This window comes from Nycticebus coucang, chromosome 1 (genome assembly GCF_027406575.1).
Source record: "Nycticebus coucang isolate mNycCou1 chromosome 1, mNycCou1.pri, whole genome shotgun sequence".
In the NCBI taxonomy this organism is placed as follows: domain Eukaryota; kingdom Metazoa; phylum Chordata; class Mammalia; order Primates; family Lorisidae; genus Nycticebus; species Nycticebus coucang.
The window spans coordinates 179911357-179929937 of NC_069780.1; the positions used below are offsets into that span (position 1 = coordinate 179911357).

Here is an 18581-nt window from a genome sequence, read left to right on the forward strand (position 1 = left end):
CTTTTAGTATATCTTTGAAAAGCACGAGCTCTCAGAATCCAAACATAGTTACCATTTTTTTCCCATCTATATATCCCCATTTTCACAATTACAGCATTTACTACCACAGCCTATACTCATTATGTCTACAAAAAGAAAACTTTATTGTCTCATTGGCTTAACGAGGTGTCTTCCAGGCATCCTCAAACTTTTTAAACATGGGGCCAATTCACTGTCCCTCAGACCATTGGAGGGCCAGACTATAGTTAAAAAAAAAAAAACTATAAACAAATTCCTGTGCACACTGCACATGTCTTATTTTGAAGTAAAAAAACAAAATGAGAACAAACATAATCACACCGCCTCATGTGGCCCGTGGGCTGCAGTTTGAGGACCCCTGGCAATCAATTTCATTTCTTACCTAAGAATATTATATTTTAACAGAATTTTACACTGTGATCTCTGGAACCTATTATATTAGTTTGCAACTTATTATTTTTTCTTTCTTTCTTTTTCTTTTCTTTTCCCTCTCCTCCCCACCCCTCCCATTTTTCCTTCCTTCCCTCCCTCCTTCCTTCCTTCCTTCCTTCCTTCCTTCCTTCCTTCCTTCCTTCCTTCCTTCCTTCCTTCCTTCCTTCCTTCCTTCCTTCCTTCCTTCCTTCCTTCCTTCCTTCCTTCTTTCTTTCTTTCTTCCTTAACTAATTCCCAAAGTATCCCAAAATAAATAAACTACTATACTCAGTATGAATAATGTCTCAGATCATGCTATTTTCTCCCTCTCTTTTTCGCATATTATTCCTTCCTTGTACTCTTTCAAATGATCATTTTTAAATTAATGGGTAAGGCCCCCAGTATTTCTCCTTTTTAAAAGGAGCGAACAAATATTACTCAGTGGACCTAGATGATATTGTAATTTCTTGCATATTCATCTCCTTGATGTTAAGCAATGCTCCCCGTTACTCTGTGTCTCCATGGGCTCCCTTCTTAAACGCAGCTAATAGCAGTAGCTATTTCACACAGTTCTTTTGCGTATTTAATGAACTACTATTTAGAGTGCTATTTAGTACATGGCAGGTGCTCGATAAATATTACCTTTTATTACCTATTAGACCACATTTATAAATAAACTCACATGTATTTAGCATTTCCTCTCTGCCTCACATATAATTCCAATACACTGAACTTTATATTAAGGGGAAAAGTAGAATTTAAAGTATATTTTGTATGTGTTATCTGGCTATGTGCCCTCTAGCCTTAATTTTTTCTGTTTCATTTTTGATAGCTATGAATTAGAATTTTTAAAAAACCTCAAAACTCCAACAGACCCTGTTTCCCCGAAAATAAGACATCCTCCGAAAATAAGACCAATTTACAGGAAAGATAAGATATCCCCTGAAAATAAGACCTAGCACATCTTTGGGAGCACACCTTAAAATAAGACTTATTTTCGGGGAAACGGGGTTTGAGCATTAATCTCATTTTAGGATATATGTCACCTAAAAAAAGTGAAGCTAGTGAATGATGCCCCAAGATTATATCAATGTACACAGCTATAATTTAATAAAAAAATAAAATAAAATAAAATACATTTACCATTACCAACAAAAAAATAAATAAATTAATTAAATAAAAGTAAAAAAAGTTGATTTTTTTCCTTGCTAGGTAACCACAAATATGTGAAATTAATATTGGCATTTGCAAGATAACTAACTCCTCAATGTCAATATAGTCTAAATACATAACAAGAAGGTTGTTTACTTTTTAAGTGTACACAAGACTTATGTTCATGAAGCAGATTGTGAAACAGGTTATGAAACAGATTTTATTGTGACAATTCTTTGAAAAGTAACTCACTGATAATATCTCATTTATCTTTTAATTATTTTTTCATCAATTTTGATGGCCCTGTGGCATGTCTTAATTTTATCTAACATTAGAATGATTCTACATTTATTTCTAAAATAGTTTTGAATGGTTTATTTTCCATCACAATTCTACCTTTTCTTTTTCTGAGTTTTTATTTCCATGTCTAGGCAGAAATCCAAGGGTATGTAAGCATAACTATTTAGTTCTACTTGAGTCAAAATTCAATTGCAACCTCATGAATAAGATTCTTTGACTCCAAACATCCTTCAATATCGAGCCCTTATGTTGCTGATTTCCCTAGAGAGCCAGGTTCAGTAGAAAAATTCTAAGAAAGCAACTAACATAGTGTTAAGATGTATGCCTAGCACTGTGTCAACCATTTTTCTACTATTTTAATATGGTTTTTATTTTTCAATCTAAATAAAAAGGTTTATTAACTCAAAAGATATAATTACTAATCTCACTTAACCAGACAGAGAGGCTATGACTGCAATAAGATGACATATTTTTAGAAGAAACGCTCCTTTTTCCCCAGAATTAGGGCTCTGTAGTGCTTGATCTCTCTAAAATGAAGCAATATTCTGCCATATTTGGTAGGGGAATGTTGGTAGCAGTGTAATCTGAGTTTTTCTGAGAGGCGCTGTGAGAAATTTTGAGGTTGAATATGTGTTCCAGTTGTAAGTCCTCTAAATTTCAGATATAAAAAGCAATTTTCTTAGAGTAACCCAAAATTGACAATTTCCTTTTTATAAAGTTATTTTGATAATGTCAGGGGATACAACTGTTTTGTTGCTGTTACTTGAATTAATTGTATGTTAGTTAAGTTGGGGATTTCAGAGTTCAAAGGGAGGTTAATTTAAACTAATTTTAGATGACAAAATAGGCAGGATACCTATTGCTTATATTTTAAAGGATGTTATCTTTTCGTGTGACAAGACTTTGCATATCTCCAAGGCAGTTCAACACTCATCCTTAGCATCCAGCCTGTGGGGAAGGTCTGTGATAAGATTTTTTTGGTGTTTTTTTTTGTTTGTTTGCTTTTTTTCTGGTATAACCTCAATTCAAAGAAAGTATGATCGTTTCAGTGTGCATGGGTTCATACTTTGGGAAAAAACAGTGACATACACCTTTCTTATTATTCTGCAGTGTTTGGATTTAGTATCTCTGAATAAGATTTGCTCTATACCTGTGCCTTTTATTCTTTAATTTACTTTTTCATGTTGAACTTGATTCAATTAATTTATAATTATTATCAGCGCAATCAATGTACAACAGTCAATTCCTTGTTTTGATTACACAGTTACAAGTGCTATATTCTGTCCCTTTTTCGATGTTATTTTTTAACTAATGAGCTCTTAGATTTCTTTGCGTGCTCCACAATCTCCTTTTATCTGGTGCTGGTAATACCTTCTGCCACGTTTATGCACGTACTCACAGGTTGTTAGAAGATTTTGCACCTTAGCAATACGTTCCGCTTATCTTTTTAACACATTTTACCTGTGAGAGGTCTGGGGTTTTGTTGCAATTACACTTAAATTTTGTTCTAGAAAATATGATGAATTTTGTGCTATCTGAATAACTACAAACATCTATTCCAGATCACTACCTAGCTTTATATCTTTTCCTAAGGCTAAAACGGAAGAAAGTCCTTGTTATATTAGATGCAAAAACACTACGTTTGTGCTCTGGAATCCAATCCTGTTTACCATTTTAGATAGTACTCACTTTCAAAAGGATTATTCCTTCAGCAAAGGCAATGATTCATATTTCCCCTAAGAGAAAATAAATAATTTGTTTGAATTACTTCTCCAGTGAAATAATGTATCTTTTGTCTGAACTGCAGTTAGGGAAAGGTATCCATCAGTTGCCAAGACTCCTGGGCTATATTATATCCACATTCAATATACTCTTGTGTCCACTGTCATTAAACTCCAATCCTTTGCTATTTCACTGAAATTACTTCTGTCTAGATAACAATTAACTAATACTGCCCATGATGTCAAATTGAATCAACCCTTACTAAGTTCTCTCAACCTCTGAACTGAATTCACTGTTTGTCAAGTTCTTCCAGAACTTTCTTTCTTGGCTTCCATGCAATCTCATGCTGCCAATTTTTCTCCTCCCCCGGGCTGCTCCTCTACTTTGGTGCACCCTCTCTCTCTTTCCTTTTCTCTGTCTAGACAGGGTCTTGTTCTATCATCCCTTCCATCATACAGTGCGCTGGGGGTCATCTTAGCTCACTGTAACCTCAAACTCCTGGGATCAAGTGATCCTCCTGCTTTAGCTTCCCGAGTAGTGGAGACTATAGGCACCCACCACCATGCCCTGCTAATTTTCTTATTTTTGTACAGACAGGTTTTGCTCTTACTTAGACCTCTCTGGAACTCCTGATCTCAAACAGTCCTCTTACTGTGACCTCTCAAATTTCTAGGATTACTGGCGGGAGCCCCTGTGCTTGGCCCAACTTTTACCCTCTGTCCTGCAGAAGGTGAACTGCTCTAAACTGAAAAGTCTCTAGAGACTCAATATCCATCATATTATTTAGACTAGGGTGTAATTGCGGTAAAAACCCATGCCTCTCATAGCATAATATGTATGGTATTTTTATGCTCAAATCTTTTCTTTTTTCTTATGATTCTTTCAGATGAGGTTATACTGTTTATTATTACCTTAAATTTATGCCAGTATACCTCTAATTTATATTTCCTTTTCAGAAAAACACACTTGAATTCCATATACATTTGATCTCTGCTTTTTTTTTTTTTTTTGTAGAGACAGAGTCTCACTTTATGGCCCTCGGTAGAGTGCCATGGCATCACACAGCTCACAGCAACCTCCAACTCCTGGGCTTAAGCGATTCTCTTGCCTCAGCCTCCCAAGTAGCTGGGACTACAGGCGCCCGCCACAACGCCCGGCTATTTTTTGGTTGCAGTTCAGCCGGGGCCGGGTTTGAACCCGCCACCCTCGGTATATGGGGCCGGCACCTTACCAACTGAGCCACAGGTGCCACCCTGATCTCTGCTTTTGATTGCACGTTTTTCTAATAGACATCTAAGAAATGATATGTAAAAAATAATTAAATATCCCAAACTGTTCTTCCTTAACTCTTTTTTTCCATCTCAGTAAATGAGCCTATCAATTGCTTAGCAGATCAAGCTTACACAAACAAACACACACACACACACAAATTGAGTCTTCCGAGATCTCTCCCTTTTCCCATCGCCACTCCAAAAAAAAGTTCTGTATGTTGGACCTAATTTATCTGACTACTTTACACAGTGTTTTTCTGTTTCCTTCTATCTTTCCATCTTTGTCCAAGATGACACCATTGCTTTTCTAAATTGTTGCAAACTCTCTACAATCCAAGATCAAGGTAGACACAGATTTTTTTTTTCAGAATTAAATGGATTTGTTATTTCCTTTAACATTATTCTATTGCTTTTATGAAAGTAAACTCTTTTTTCATGTCCTAACTCCTGGTCATCTGCCTCATCCACGCTGCACAGCCATATTGACATATATTAGTTTTTAAACCACTTTTTTGTTTATTTGGATCTCAACACTTTGGTTTCTTCTGTTGCAAACGTTCTTCTCCTAGCACTGTTCTCATCATCAGTTCTCTTTACCTTTCTGGTCTAGAGGAAATGGTGTTTTCACTGAAATTTAAAAAGAAGAAAAAGAATTAGTGTTAAGCGAAAGAGAATATTTCTCTCTTTAAATAGTTCTGAAATAGTCTAGAATTGTTCTAGAATATATGGTAATTGTTCATGTTACCATGAACATGGTAACATTCATGTTAATTAGTTATCACTGAATAACACATAACCCAAAACTTAGAAGTAGAAAAAACATGATTTAGCCAGGCATGGTGGCTCAGACTCCTAGCACTCTGGGAGTCTGAGGTGGGTGATTGCCTGAGCTCAGGAGTTCGAGACTGGCCTGAACATGAGTGAGAACCCATCTCTAAAAATAGCCAGGCATTGTGATAGGCACCTGTAGTCCCAGCTACTCGGGAGGCTGAGGCAAGAAAGTCATTTGAGCCTAGGAGCATGAAGTCACTGTAAGCTATGATGCCATGGCACTCTACCAAGTATGATGAAGTGAGACTTTGTCTCAAAAAAATAAGTTATTTACAGCTACAGCCTGGGTGTCTGTGCGTTAGCTGAAGCCCCACTGAAATAGGCTGGCTTTTGCCTGCCTGCTCTGCTTCTCTCTGGCCCATTTAACTGTGCGCCTGCACAGTTACAAGGTGGCTCTGCTCTAGGTTACAGAGCTTCAACTCAGACAACTGCCCCATGTGACTCTCTTCCTTCTGCTGGGACAAGTGGATTAGCTTGGAAATGTTGTTCCTGTAGCAGTGGCAAAGTGTATGAGGAAACATGCAAAGTCTCATGAAAATTAGGCCCCAAATGGACATCAACACTTTCAACTCATTCCATGAGCAATGTGAGCTGGAGGTCAAACTTAATTTGCATGTGTAGAGAATCTTGCAAAATTGCATGAATTGAAGAGGGGGAAAAAATCAATATACCAGAATTCATTTTTTATCTCATTTTTTGAATATACAAGGGGAGTGAAAATACAATGGCAATCAATATAAATGTTTTGTTTTTATTATATATTTATCACCTGAGCTATAAAAAATATTTTGAGATAAATCCATCTCCAATATTGCCAATGCTCCTAAAATTTGTATACTTATTGCAAGGAGAATTTTTGTTATTGGTTTATTTTTTCTTTAAATATACTATGGACTTCACAGATGTGTTTTGTTTTGTTTTGTTTTGTTTGTAGAGACGGAGTCTCACTTTACTGCCCTCGGTAGAGTGCCGTGGCGTCACACGGCTCACAGCAACCTCCAGCTCTTGGACTTATGTGATTTTCTTGCCTCAGCCTCCCGAGCAGCTGGGACTACAGGCGCCCGCCACAACGCCCGGCTATTTTTTTGTTGTTGCAGTTTGGCCGGGGCCGGGTTTGAACCCTCCACCACCCTCGGCATATGGGGCCGGTGCCCTACTCACTGAGCCACAGGCGCCGCCCCACAGATGTGGTTTTATATCTTGACATTACTATATTTCTACTGTCTATTTTATTCAGAGAATTCTTTTTCTTGAATCAGTAATCGAACTAAAAATTAAAAACGAAAACTTAGAGTATATACTAATTATATAACTATTGTGTATCTATAAAAATAAAATTTAAAAAGATAAAAAACAAACAAATAATTAAGGTCTAACAGAAAAGAGTATTTGATGTGAGTGCTAAAAATATTAAGGTGCCATGAAAATCTTGATTCAAATACAGAAATTAAAATACATATTTAGATATATTAGTACATTTTATATATACCTCCCTTGGTTCAGATATATTTTTTATTACACCATCAAATAAAAAATAATATTTATCTTTATTATTATCTAGATACTTCATCAACTACAATGCTGAAGAAGAAAGATTTTTCAACATTGATGCCAATACTGGAACCATTAAGACTATAAAGGTTCTCGACAGAGAAGAAACTCCTTGGTACAACATCACAGTTGCTGCTTCAGAAAATGGTAAACTACTTTTTTGTATCAAAGAAAAAGATGTCACTTGTAGGTGAAGGTTCGTGCTGAGATTTCCTTGAGAGCAGGGCTTTCACCATTTGTTATTTTTGATGCCAGGGTGTAGCAGAGGGCATGGCGCATATGAGATGTAAGTACTTACTGTCAGATGCAGTGAAGAAATCTGATCTATTTTTCTCAGCATAGTGATTGGAAATTGGCATCCCAGAACACTAGTCCTCATTCCTGAGTCAAGGACATATGGTTCTCCTCCTAACTGTGGGATATGCATTTTCCTCTGCATATTCCCAACTTAAGCCACCAAGACAGGAGTAGAAGGGTACCTCAAATGTGGAATAAAAAAAGAAATAAAGATGTATAATTTGGCTTCATTTGTTTTATCACTGTAACACTCCTGCTGAATCTTTAGTTAACACCTACTAGAAGTTATAGTGAAAAACTAGCTCTTGGAACGTCAACAGCCAGGTCAAGAAAAATCTATGACATAAAATTGAATAAAACTTTTTTTCGGGCGGCGCCTGTGGCTCAAGGAGTAGGGCGCCGGTCCCATATGCCGGAGGTGGCGGGTTCAAACCCAGCCCTGGCCAAAAAACCACACACACACACACACAAAAAAAAGACTTTTTTTCCACCAACATCTGGAATATTGCTTGTGGTAAAGACATAAGCTCAGGGAAAACAAAAACAAAAACAATAAAAAGCAAGTCTAAATGAGAAAAAGATATTTCTGAGTTCTTAAAGGTAAATACAAATTTGCTTAAATGAAATTAGAGTAAAAGTTTAAGAAAATGCATCACCAGTCATGACAATAAAGATTTTCTTTGTGTATTGGGGAGTAAACCAAAGGTAACAATTATCCCACTTTGGAATTGCATACAAAAATTATATTTGCATTTATGAAAGATTTCAATCTTGAGAGAACCATAAATATATTAGGAAGCAAAATTACATTAAGGATTGTGCTACACAAAGTGAAAATATATTTTTCTTATTTCCAGAAGATATAGAATACTACATTTTTAAAAACAGATTCATTTGGATTTGGGTCACATACAATACAACTTGTCTTTTTAAAGTGCAGAATTCCGTAGTTTCTAGTATAGTCACACAGCTGAGTATCCATCAACACAATCAATTTTAGAAACATTTTTATTGCTTCAAAAATGTCCATCATCCCTTAGTCCTCAACCACAAGTATCCCCCACCCCAAGTCAAGAAGCCATTAATCTACTTTTTCTTTGTAGATTTGCCTATTATTGATATTTTATAGAAAAGAATCACATGATGTATGTCTTTTTGTGACTAATTTATTTGACAGCATTATATTTTCAAGGTACATCAATATTATAGCCTGAGTCCTCTGTACTTCATTCCTTTCAATTGCCAACAACTATTTCATTGTATTCCAACTATTTCCATCTCTTGAAAGACATTTGTGTTGTTTCTACTTTTTGCCTAATATGAATAATGTCACTATGAGAATTAGTGTGGAAATGTTATCATTTCTCTAGGGTAGACACCAAGGAGTGAGATTTCTGGTAACGTATGTGATAACTGTATGTTCAGTCATCAGAGGACGTGCCAGACTATTTCCCAAAGAAGCTGTACCATTTTATTTTCCCAGGTTTTCAACATCTCCTGTTCTCACCAATATGTGTTACTCTCTGTCTTTTTTTTTTTTTTTTTATTGTTGGGGATTCATTGAGGGTACAATAAGCCAGTTACACTGATTGCAATTGTTTGGTAAAGTCCCTCTTGCAATCATGTCTCTGTCTTTTTGATGATAGCTATTCTTATGATTGTGAGGTGATAACACATTGTAGTTTGAGCACTTTTATACTGTTCTTTGTTACATAGGAATCATCAGGCTTCCCTCATCTTTTCTAGTCCATGTGTTTCTTGTGTTTTTGACATCTGCAAAATTAGCCACAATGGCTCCCATTTAGATTGTTATCAACGTGATATTCTTTGTGAAAGTAAGCATTAGCTAATTCCTTTTCAGAGGGTATTATAAAGAATCCATGAGTGGATTAATTTGTGATCCTTGTGGTTTGTTTGTATTTTCTTACTAGCCAGACTAGGTGTACATCTATTTGTGTGTCCTTAATCACCCAAAGACAGGTAAATGGCGGTTCTATTTTAATGACTTATTATACTTTCAGTTGAAAAAAAAGAAAGGATAAAGGGTTACTTTATCCAAGAAAACATAGATGAGGACACTGAGCAGAAAAGAGAAATCAGAAAAGAAAATCAGCTCCTGAGTTATTTCAATGAAAAGCTGTACTTTCCATTAGTTATGATTCACTATCTTGTTGTAATTAATATTTGCATCAGGTAGAAACTAATTTGTGAATACACATGAGTACAAGTTTACCATGAAAATTATACTGTCTGCAGTCATTATCAAAGGAAATGCCTATTTTCACTAAAGTAATATCCTAATTATAGGTAAAGATTTTTTTTAACCACGTGCTAATATTTCATATGGGGATTGAGTGAATCTCCACTAAGAAAAAGAGTACAGTAAATTGTATATTTTAAGTTTTAGATAGTGACTATAAAACCTTGAAAAGTACTTTAATGACCATTACTAAAATATAATTCCATCCTAATCATAAACAAGGGTATAGAAAGAATGAGCACTAGTTAAGATGTTATAGCCGCGAGGGGATATTCGATTTAGAACTCTGCACATGTACGCATTGGCTGCCTGGACTAATTGCCTGTTAATGTTGTCAGGAGCCCTTCCATGTACAATTGTTTGTAACCTTAACCTCAGTATCGGCCATATTATCCAAATAATTTCTGATATACTCTGCATTAAAAATGCATTTGAATCTTTATCAAATCACATTTTTAAAAACATTTCTCATGTAAAAGTTTCTGAAGAGCCAGGGTTTTTGTGAAATGACATTTAGTAATTAACGTTTGAAAATTGTTTGTTTGGGTTTTTCTGTCTCCCTGGGTGTTAGAGCAACTAAGAGAAAGATGCCCCCTCTAGGCAGGTGAAGCAGTGCATCAGGATTTAAGAGCTAAGGATGGCAAAGTTATCTCTCCGTAAAGAAAAAAAAAATCAATGCCGCTTCCTCTTGGAGAGTAGTTGTTGTGTCAGAGTCCCAGGGTGAGAATGTGAGGTGTGACAGCTGAAGAGTACCTGCATGTGGGGTCGCTGGCCATTATGTGGTGCTTGCGTCTGACCTATTCAACGCTGTGTTTCCAGGTCAGAGTTTTTATTTGGCCTTCCAGTCACATGGAAAAGGCAGAAAGCATCAGTCTGGGCTGATACGTTTACTGTGCTGTCAAACATAATTATAAGCTACCTTGCATTTTGTATGGCATACTTTAAAAGACATATCATCCTAACAAAAATATCTATGAAATATAAATGACATTTAATTGCCATTTTATAAAGAAACTGAAGCTCGCATACGATATGAATCTAAATAATCTGATTCCTAGATCTTGGCTCCCTCCATCATGGCTTTGTAGGGAAGCTGGAGTTTATGAGGTCAACGCATTCATTTATCAAGTAGTTTATCTGACTAAGGCTTATTACTTATTTTCAAATGCTGTATTGTGAAGTAAATTTATTTTTACAATTGTAAAGAGGATCCTATTTATTAGCTAAGTTCAGGACATTGTCTACGGTCATGAAAGTAGAGTATTATGTTATCATCGTTATTCTTGGGGGATACTACTTACTACATAAATACCTGCTGAACATTTCTTCTTCGAGTAACAAGGCTTCCCTCGGTGTAATCCATAATACAGCTATTTGGTAACTTGTATTGCATTTCTATTGCTATGCAATAAATAACCATGGGATTTCTGTAGGGTCAGAAGTCCATGTGGGTTTCAACTGGTTTCCCTACTTCTGTGGTATCCAGCTCCCAGACCTCAGACCAATACTGGTCCATGACCTAGTCTGTGTCCTGTTAGGAGTCTGGTGGCAAAACTCCATCTCTCCCAAATCCTCCATCATCCTGCCCTGGAAAAATTATCTTCCATGAAACTTCGGAACTGGCCACCCAGCAGGAGATAAATGGGTGGTGAGCAATCCAACAAAGCAGCTTCATCTGTATTTACAACAAAGCAGCTTCATCTGTGTTCTCCATGGCTCACACCACTGCCCAAGCTTCTCCATGCCACCAGCCCATGGAAAACCTGTCTTTCATAGAACTGGTCCCTGGTCCCAAGAGGGACTGCTGCTCTAGTAAGGTCTCACAAAGCTGAAATCATGTCAGCAGGAATGGGCTCTTGCCTTGTAACTCTGGAAATTTTGCTGAATGCTAAACTTTCTTTCAAACTTACATGCTATGGCTCACTCTTCATTTTTTTCTTCCCTCATATTACTATCCCCATTGTTCTTTAGGACTTGCCAATATGGTCATCAGTGATTGACTGATAGCCAAATCCAATAAGAACATTTTGTACCTTATCTTCCAATGATTTGTTTATGGTATTTATTATATAACCATATTTATAGTTCTTTTCTTTTTCTCAGAAATTTCTTAGGTATCATTTTAATACTTTGATATGGTCTGCATTATCATGTCTATCCTTAGTTTTAATTAACTCAAACATAATTGTTAGGCAATGTGGTATTTTAGACGCTAAGATTATAGTGAAGATATTATTTTGCCTTTGAGGTATTTAGGAATCTACTGCATAAGACAAGGTAAGCAGATAAATTGCATTATGGAAAATTACTGTGGCAACAGGATTTTTTAGTAATGGAAGGAACCCAAATCCATTGTAGTTTGATTTCTCTAAGAGGATCAGTGAGGGTTTCATTGAGAGGATAATGCAGGGATTCAGTCTTGAGGTGAAGGATGAGTGAAGGTTGACCTGCATATTCTGTTCTGATTCCAAAGTTGCCAGTATTTGCATATGAGTTAGGATTCTCCAGAGAAACAGAGTAATAGGGTGCGTGTATGTGTGTGTGTCTACATATATATGCATACAGAAAGGTAAATAGACTGAGGGGAAGAGAGCTAGATTTACTACAGTACAGTAGAACCTCCATCATTGACCTCCTCCCTATAGTGACCACCTCCTTAAGTTGACTTAATTTTCATGGACCTGACATGCACCACATGTATCTATCAATACAGTAAGCCTAGTTCCTTATGTTGACCACCTCCATATGTTGGCCAGTTTGTTACACACCATTGGGTGGTCAACTTACAGAAGTTCTATTGTATTTTAAAAGTTGGCTTATGTGATTATGAAAGCCGGTATATCCAAAATACATAAACTCTATATTCCATTTTCAGACTTATGACTGGCAGGCCATAGAAACAGGAAGAGCTTCTGTTCAAGTTTTAAGACTGTGAAGCCACAGAATTCTCTCCTACTTGGGGTTAAGTAAATTGATTGGCTGAAGCTCACCAACAATACGAAAGATGACCTGCTTTATTACTTATTCTATCAATTTAAATGCTAATCTCATTCAAAGCTCTTTCACAGGAACACCTAGAATAATTGATGGCCAAATATCTCTGCATCCTACTGCCAAGTCAAGTTACTTGTGAAGTTAACCACCACTGTACCCGATACTTTATCATTCACACTAGTGTCCAAATGATTGGTCATTTATATAATATCTGGATTTCAACACTGATTAATTGTGAATTACCTGAGTGCCCTGCCCACTGCTCTTCTCAATATATTGAGACTCAAATTTCTTGGGGGAAAAGCCTCAGTGTTTTAAATTTCATACCAGTAGTTATCTAAGTGTGTTCTCTGGGAAAATAGTAATGAAGATCCTTGGGCTTCACCCCAGATATACTGAATTAGAAACTCTATGGCTGTGGCCCAACAATCTAGATTTTATCTGACCCTCCAGAGGATCCTCATTCATTGCTTGCTAAATCTTAAAGACCTTTTCCCTGTGCAATTCTTATGAAAAAAAGTTGAAAAGCATATTTTCCAATCAGAATTTGATTTTTCCACTTGGTATGAATCCCAGTGGACACATATGCAGATACCTACACACATTTTGTGATTTCCTAAGAAATAAACTGTGCAAAAAACATGAGTGGATTGCCGTCACAGACTCTGCCCCCTCTGTTCTCAGCTTAATCCTGTGAAAAACATGTATCATGCCTTTAGTCACAGTCCCCAAACAGGCCAAGATTTTCAATAATTTTACAATTCTTTCATCCCTCACTGCCCAATTTTCAATTTGTTCTGCTTTATGAATAGCTATTTATTTGTATAAACTATTAAAAATGTACAACTATGAAATAGTTTTCAATTTCTTAGACAATTTTACAGTTCCTTTTCTTCTAAATCTACAACCTACCTTTATGCATGCTTTAAATTTAGCTCTTAGCATATTTTATTGTAACATTTTTTCACCTCCAAAAGGTTGTGAACATCTCAAGTTTTTGTAGCTGAAGCATAGTATTTACTCTCAAACCCTAACTGAATTTCCAGGTACATAGAACTTCATTGATACAATTTTGTCAAATACGTGAGATTTATATGCCCATTTCTGCATCTACCTTATCTGCCCAACATCTTCATCACTCACTATATAACACAATGATCACTAAACTATACATTTATCAATCAATGTAAAATATCTCATTTTGCCCATCCTATGCACTAAATGTAAAAATACATTCCAAATTATCAATTTGCCAAAATAGAACTCTGTCATTCATTGCTTGCCCAAAACATGTATATCCAAAAGAGCATAATTCAGGGAGATGCTATTTTATTCAAACCTACAGTGTATCTGAAAACTTCTGCTGACAACAAAACCTAAAAATGAAACCACTCCTTATTATGTACATTGATACAAAGGCTCACTTCAGGTCTCTGCTTCACTTTTTCTCTACAAAGATCATAGACATGAATCAAATCAATGATTATGTGTTCTTTATTCGTTGATCCTTCTTTTCTTCAACTCTTATGCAAAAATATTCAAAAATTAGAAGCTACAAATATCAAATTTAATTTTACTGTTGATTTCAAGTGACAGAAGTGTTATTTAGATTCTGTAAACATATTCCTGGTTCAATTTTGATCTTGAGTTATTTTTAATTAGCAGCTGCATCTAACAACATAAAAACTCATCACTGTAGAGTGTGGGCTTTTAAGTCCCTGTAGCTTCTGCACATTATTTTGTTATTGTCAACGTGCTTATTTTGATGTATGCAATTTGTCTTCCACAGATATATTAATATGAGCAATTTCCCTTGACACACAAAGAAATTCTAATCGGCACATTTTTAGTAGATAAAAAGAAAAAAATACAAAGAATTAATATTGACTTAGCCAATATAAAATAAACAAATAAAATACTCTTCTGAAATTTTTTTTGTATATATATATATATATATATATATATACACAGAGAGGTGTGCATATATGTTCATATATATATACATACACACATAATTTATGTATCAATGCATATTTATTTCCCTGCAATAAAATCCAAGGGATTTTCCAAATCCAAGGGAATATTTTAAGTAGGTTATTCAGATTCAGAAGCATTCATAGGATTTTCATCCAGATTTTGGATGGGGCTTCAATTATTTCAAAGTGTGTCTAGGGCCTTGGGAAACACTTTTAACATCTCACTCATGTAGTTGGCAAATTGTGCTGGTTTTCAGCAGAATTCAGTTCTATACTTCATGGACTTCTGTATAGGGCTATCTAAATATACTGACTACATGGGAGCTGGTTGACTAAGAATGAGTCATTAAGGGGGTAATGCTGAGCTTGTCATTGTTTATCACCCAGGATCAGGAATCACCCACTGTTACTTCTGCAATATTTTATTGTTTTTTTATTATTAAATCACAGCTGTGTACATTAATGCTATCATGGGGCACCATACACTGGTTTTATAGACCGTTTGACACATTTTCATCACACTGGTTAACATAGCCTTCCTGGAATTTTCTTAGTTATTGTGTTAAGACATTTATATTCTACGTTTACTAGGTTTCACATGTACTCTTGTAAGATGCACCGCAGGTGTAATCCCACCAATCACCCTCCCTCTCCCCCTTCCCCCTATTCTTAGGTTATAACTGGGTTGTAGCTTTCGTGTGAAAGCCATAAATTAGTTTCATAATAGGGCTGAGTACATTAGATACTTTTTCTTCCATTCTTGAGATACTTTACTAAGAAGAATATGTTCTAGCTCCATCCATGTAAACATGAAAGAGGTAAAGTCTCCATCTTCCTTTAAGGCTGCATAATATTCCATGGTGTACAAACTGGCCAACCTTATTAAATGTATGAGACCATTAATACGTATAGGAAAACCAGGATGCAAGTATCAATGCCATCTTGGAAATGGCTACCAGAATTCATTAGAATGTTTTAAGTTATAAGTAACAAAATCACATGAAGAAATGAATCCAACATGTTGTCAGATTTAAAAGATATTTATTTGCTCATATACCTGCAAAGTTCATAATATGTTAAGTTTTGGGTTTGTTTTTATTATGTCTCCATTTTCATTTCTCTGTTATATTTCCTTTGAATTGGGATGTGTGCACCCTCATTTACATCCTGAGAAGATAGATTGTCATTTTGCATGGCCATTAAAAATGTTGCTGCTTTAGGTCATTCTTATTTTCAAGGTATTCTGGGGTACAAATATTTTTTATTACATGGATTGCTTTTATAATATTTGAGTCATGAGTTTAAGTATGACCATCACCCTGACGGGGTTTCTTCTATCTATTATATAGGATTTCTACTGAAATTGTTTTATGTCTATGTCTATGTACATATACATATTCATGTATATATGGGTGTATATATATCAATGCATAATTATCTATGGCCATGTAACAGATTACTCCCCTTTGGTTGATTTCTGTTGAGTTTTATTTCCTTCTATGAAAGTGTGTGCTCATCAGTTATATCCAATTTCATAGGGAGTGCATATGGTGTAAATTGTTCCATTCTTTAGAAACTTCACTTAAGATAGTGTTGTCCAGTTCCATCCAATTGTTGCAAAAGGCATGAAGTCATCTTTTCCATTGTTGAGTAATATTCCATGGTATATTTGTTAATCCATTCATGAATCAATGGGCATTTGGGGTGATTTCACATCTTTGCATTGGTGAATTATTCTGTGATAAACATTCACATGCAAGTGTACGTTAGATAAAATGACTTATTTTCCTTTGTGCAAATACCCAGTAGTGGGATGGCTGGATCAAATAGTAGGTTGACTTCTAATTATTAGAGGTATCTCAATACTGTTTTCTAGAGAGTTTTGCTAATTTGCAGTCCCTTTCTCCCTGCATCCATGCCAACGTTTGTTTTTAGACTTTTAGCCTAGGCCATGATGACTGATAATGGCCTGTGGTAGGGCCTATATCTCATTGTGACTTTAATTTGCATTTTCTTGATGATTAATGACACTGAATGTGTTATATCTTTATTGGTCATTTGTCTATCTTCTTTTTAAAGGCTGCTATTTGTGTCTTTTGTCCACTTTTTAATGGGGTTATTTGATTTTCTTCTCTATAGATTCCTGTTATTAGTCTTTTACTGGATATATTGTGAATATTTTCTCCCATTCTATAGGAATTTGCTCTATAATTTGCTCTGTTAATTATTTCATTCACTGGTCAGAATCATTTTAGTTTAATTATGTCCCAATTATTTATTTTTGTTATTTCTGTGATTGCATTAGACATCATCTTCATAAATTCTTTGCCTATGCCAATATCTATAAGGGCTTTTGCAATGTTTCCTTCTAGAATTTTTAGTTTCAAGCCTTCCATTTAACTTTATACATATTGAATTAATTTTTGTTGGAAGTAAATGAAATATGTTTCACTGTTTCTTTCTTCTGCATGCAATTTTCAAATTTCCCCAGCACCATTTATTGAATAGGGTGTCTTTTTCCAGCATATATTGTTGTCTACATTTTCAAAGATGAGTTGGAAGTATGTGGATCGTTTTCTATCTGGGTATTCTTTTCTCTTAAATTAGTTGATGTCTTTATTTTTGTGCCAATACCATGTTGATTTAGTTAACTACAGCCTTGTAGTATAGTTTGAAGTCTGGTAATACACATATAAAACCTCCTGATTTGTTCTTTTCCTTAAGATTGCATTGGTTCTTTGAGCTATTTTCTCATTGTACATGGAATAGCCTTGAAAAGATCTATACCAGATAGATTTTCAGACAAATTTTACTAGACCTACAAAGAGGAGTTGATGTCCATTCTGTAGAAACTATTCTATAATATTGGGAAGGAAAGAATCCTTCACAACTCATTGTACAAAGGTAATATTGCTTTGATAGTAGAGCCAGAAAGGATGTAATAGGTGCTAAAATCCTCAAATAAATACTAGCACTGAATTATACAGCATATATTAAAAAACCCCACCATTATCAAGTGGGTTTCATTCCCAGAATGCAAGAATGATTCAACATATGTAAATCAATATATATGATTCACCCCCACCAAAAAGAAGCAAAAGTAAGTATTATATGATCATCTCAATAGATGCAAAATAAGCATTTAACAAAATTTAGCACCATTTCATGATAAAAAACTCTCAGAAAACTAGTCATAGAAGGAACATATGTCAAAATTATGAAAGCTATATATGACAAACACAGAGCCAACATTATACTGAATGTTAATGTAGAATGTAGAAAAGTTGAAAGCATTCTTATAAGAACTGGAACAAGATGAAGATGGCCACCATTATGACTTCAATTCAAGATAGTGCTGGAAGTCCTTCGCAGAGCAATCAGGCAAGAGAAGGAAATTAAGGGTATCCAAATTGAGAAAGATGAGGTCAAACTATCACCTTTTGCAGACAAAATGATCTTATAGGTAGAAATCAGAAAAAATTTCACCAAGAGACTCCTGGAATTTATAAGTAAATACAGTATAGTCTAAGATTACAAAATCAATGTCCACAAACCAGTTGCCTTTATATACAACAGTCAAGCTTAGATTCCAATCAAAGGCTCAATACCATTCACAATTGTTACAAAGAAAATAAAATAACTATGAATATACTTAACCAAGGAGGTAAAATATCACTACAAAAAACTAAAAAACACCAAGGAAACAAACAGCAGATGATACAAACAAGAACATATCATCCTCATGAATCTGTAGGATCGATGTTGTGAAAATGCCTGCACTACCCAGTGATTTACAGA

The 18581-nt window shown here is 35.3% G+C and overlaps 1 protein-coding gene across 6 annotated transcripts in view; it reads left to right on the forward strand.

Moving 5' to 3' along the window:
* CDH18 (cadherin 18) overlaps window positions 1-18581 on the forward strand; it is a 922309-nt gene that overhangs the window by 841380 nt on the left and 62348 nt on the right. For all 6 annotated transcript variants that reach the window (XM_053592795.1, XM_053592804.1, XM_053592784.1 and 3 more), the window contains one exon: window positions 7267-7403. In XM_053592795.1, coding sequence (XP_053448770.1) covers window positions 7267-7403 — 137 coding nt within the window. The remainder of the gene's footprint in view (window positions 1-7266; window positions 7404-18581) is intronic.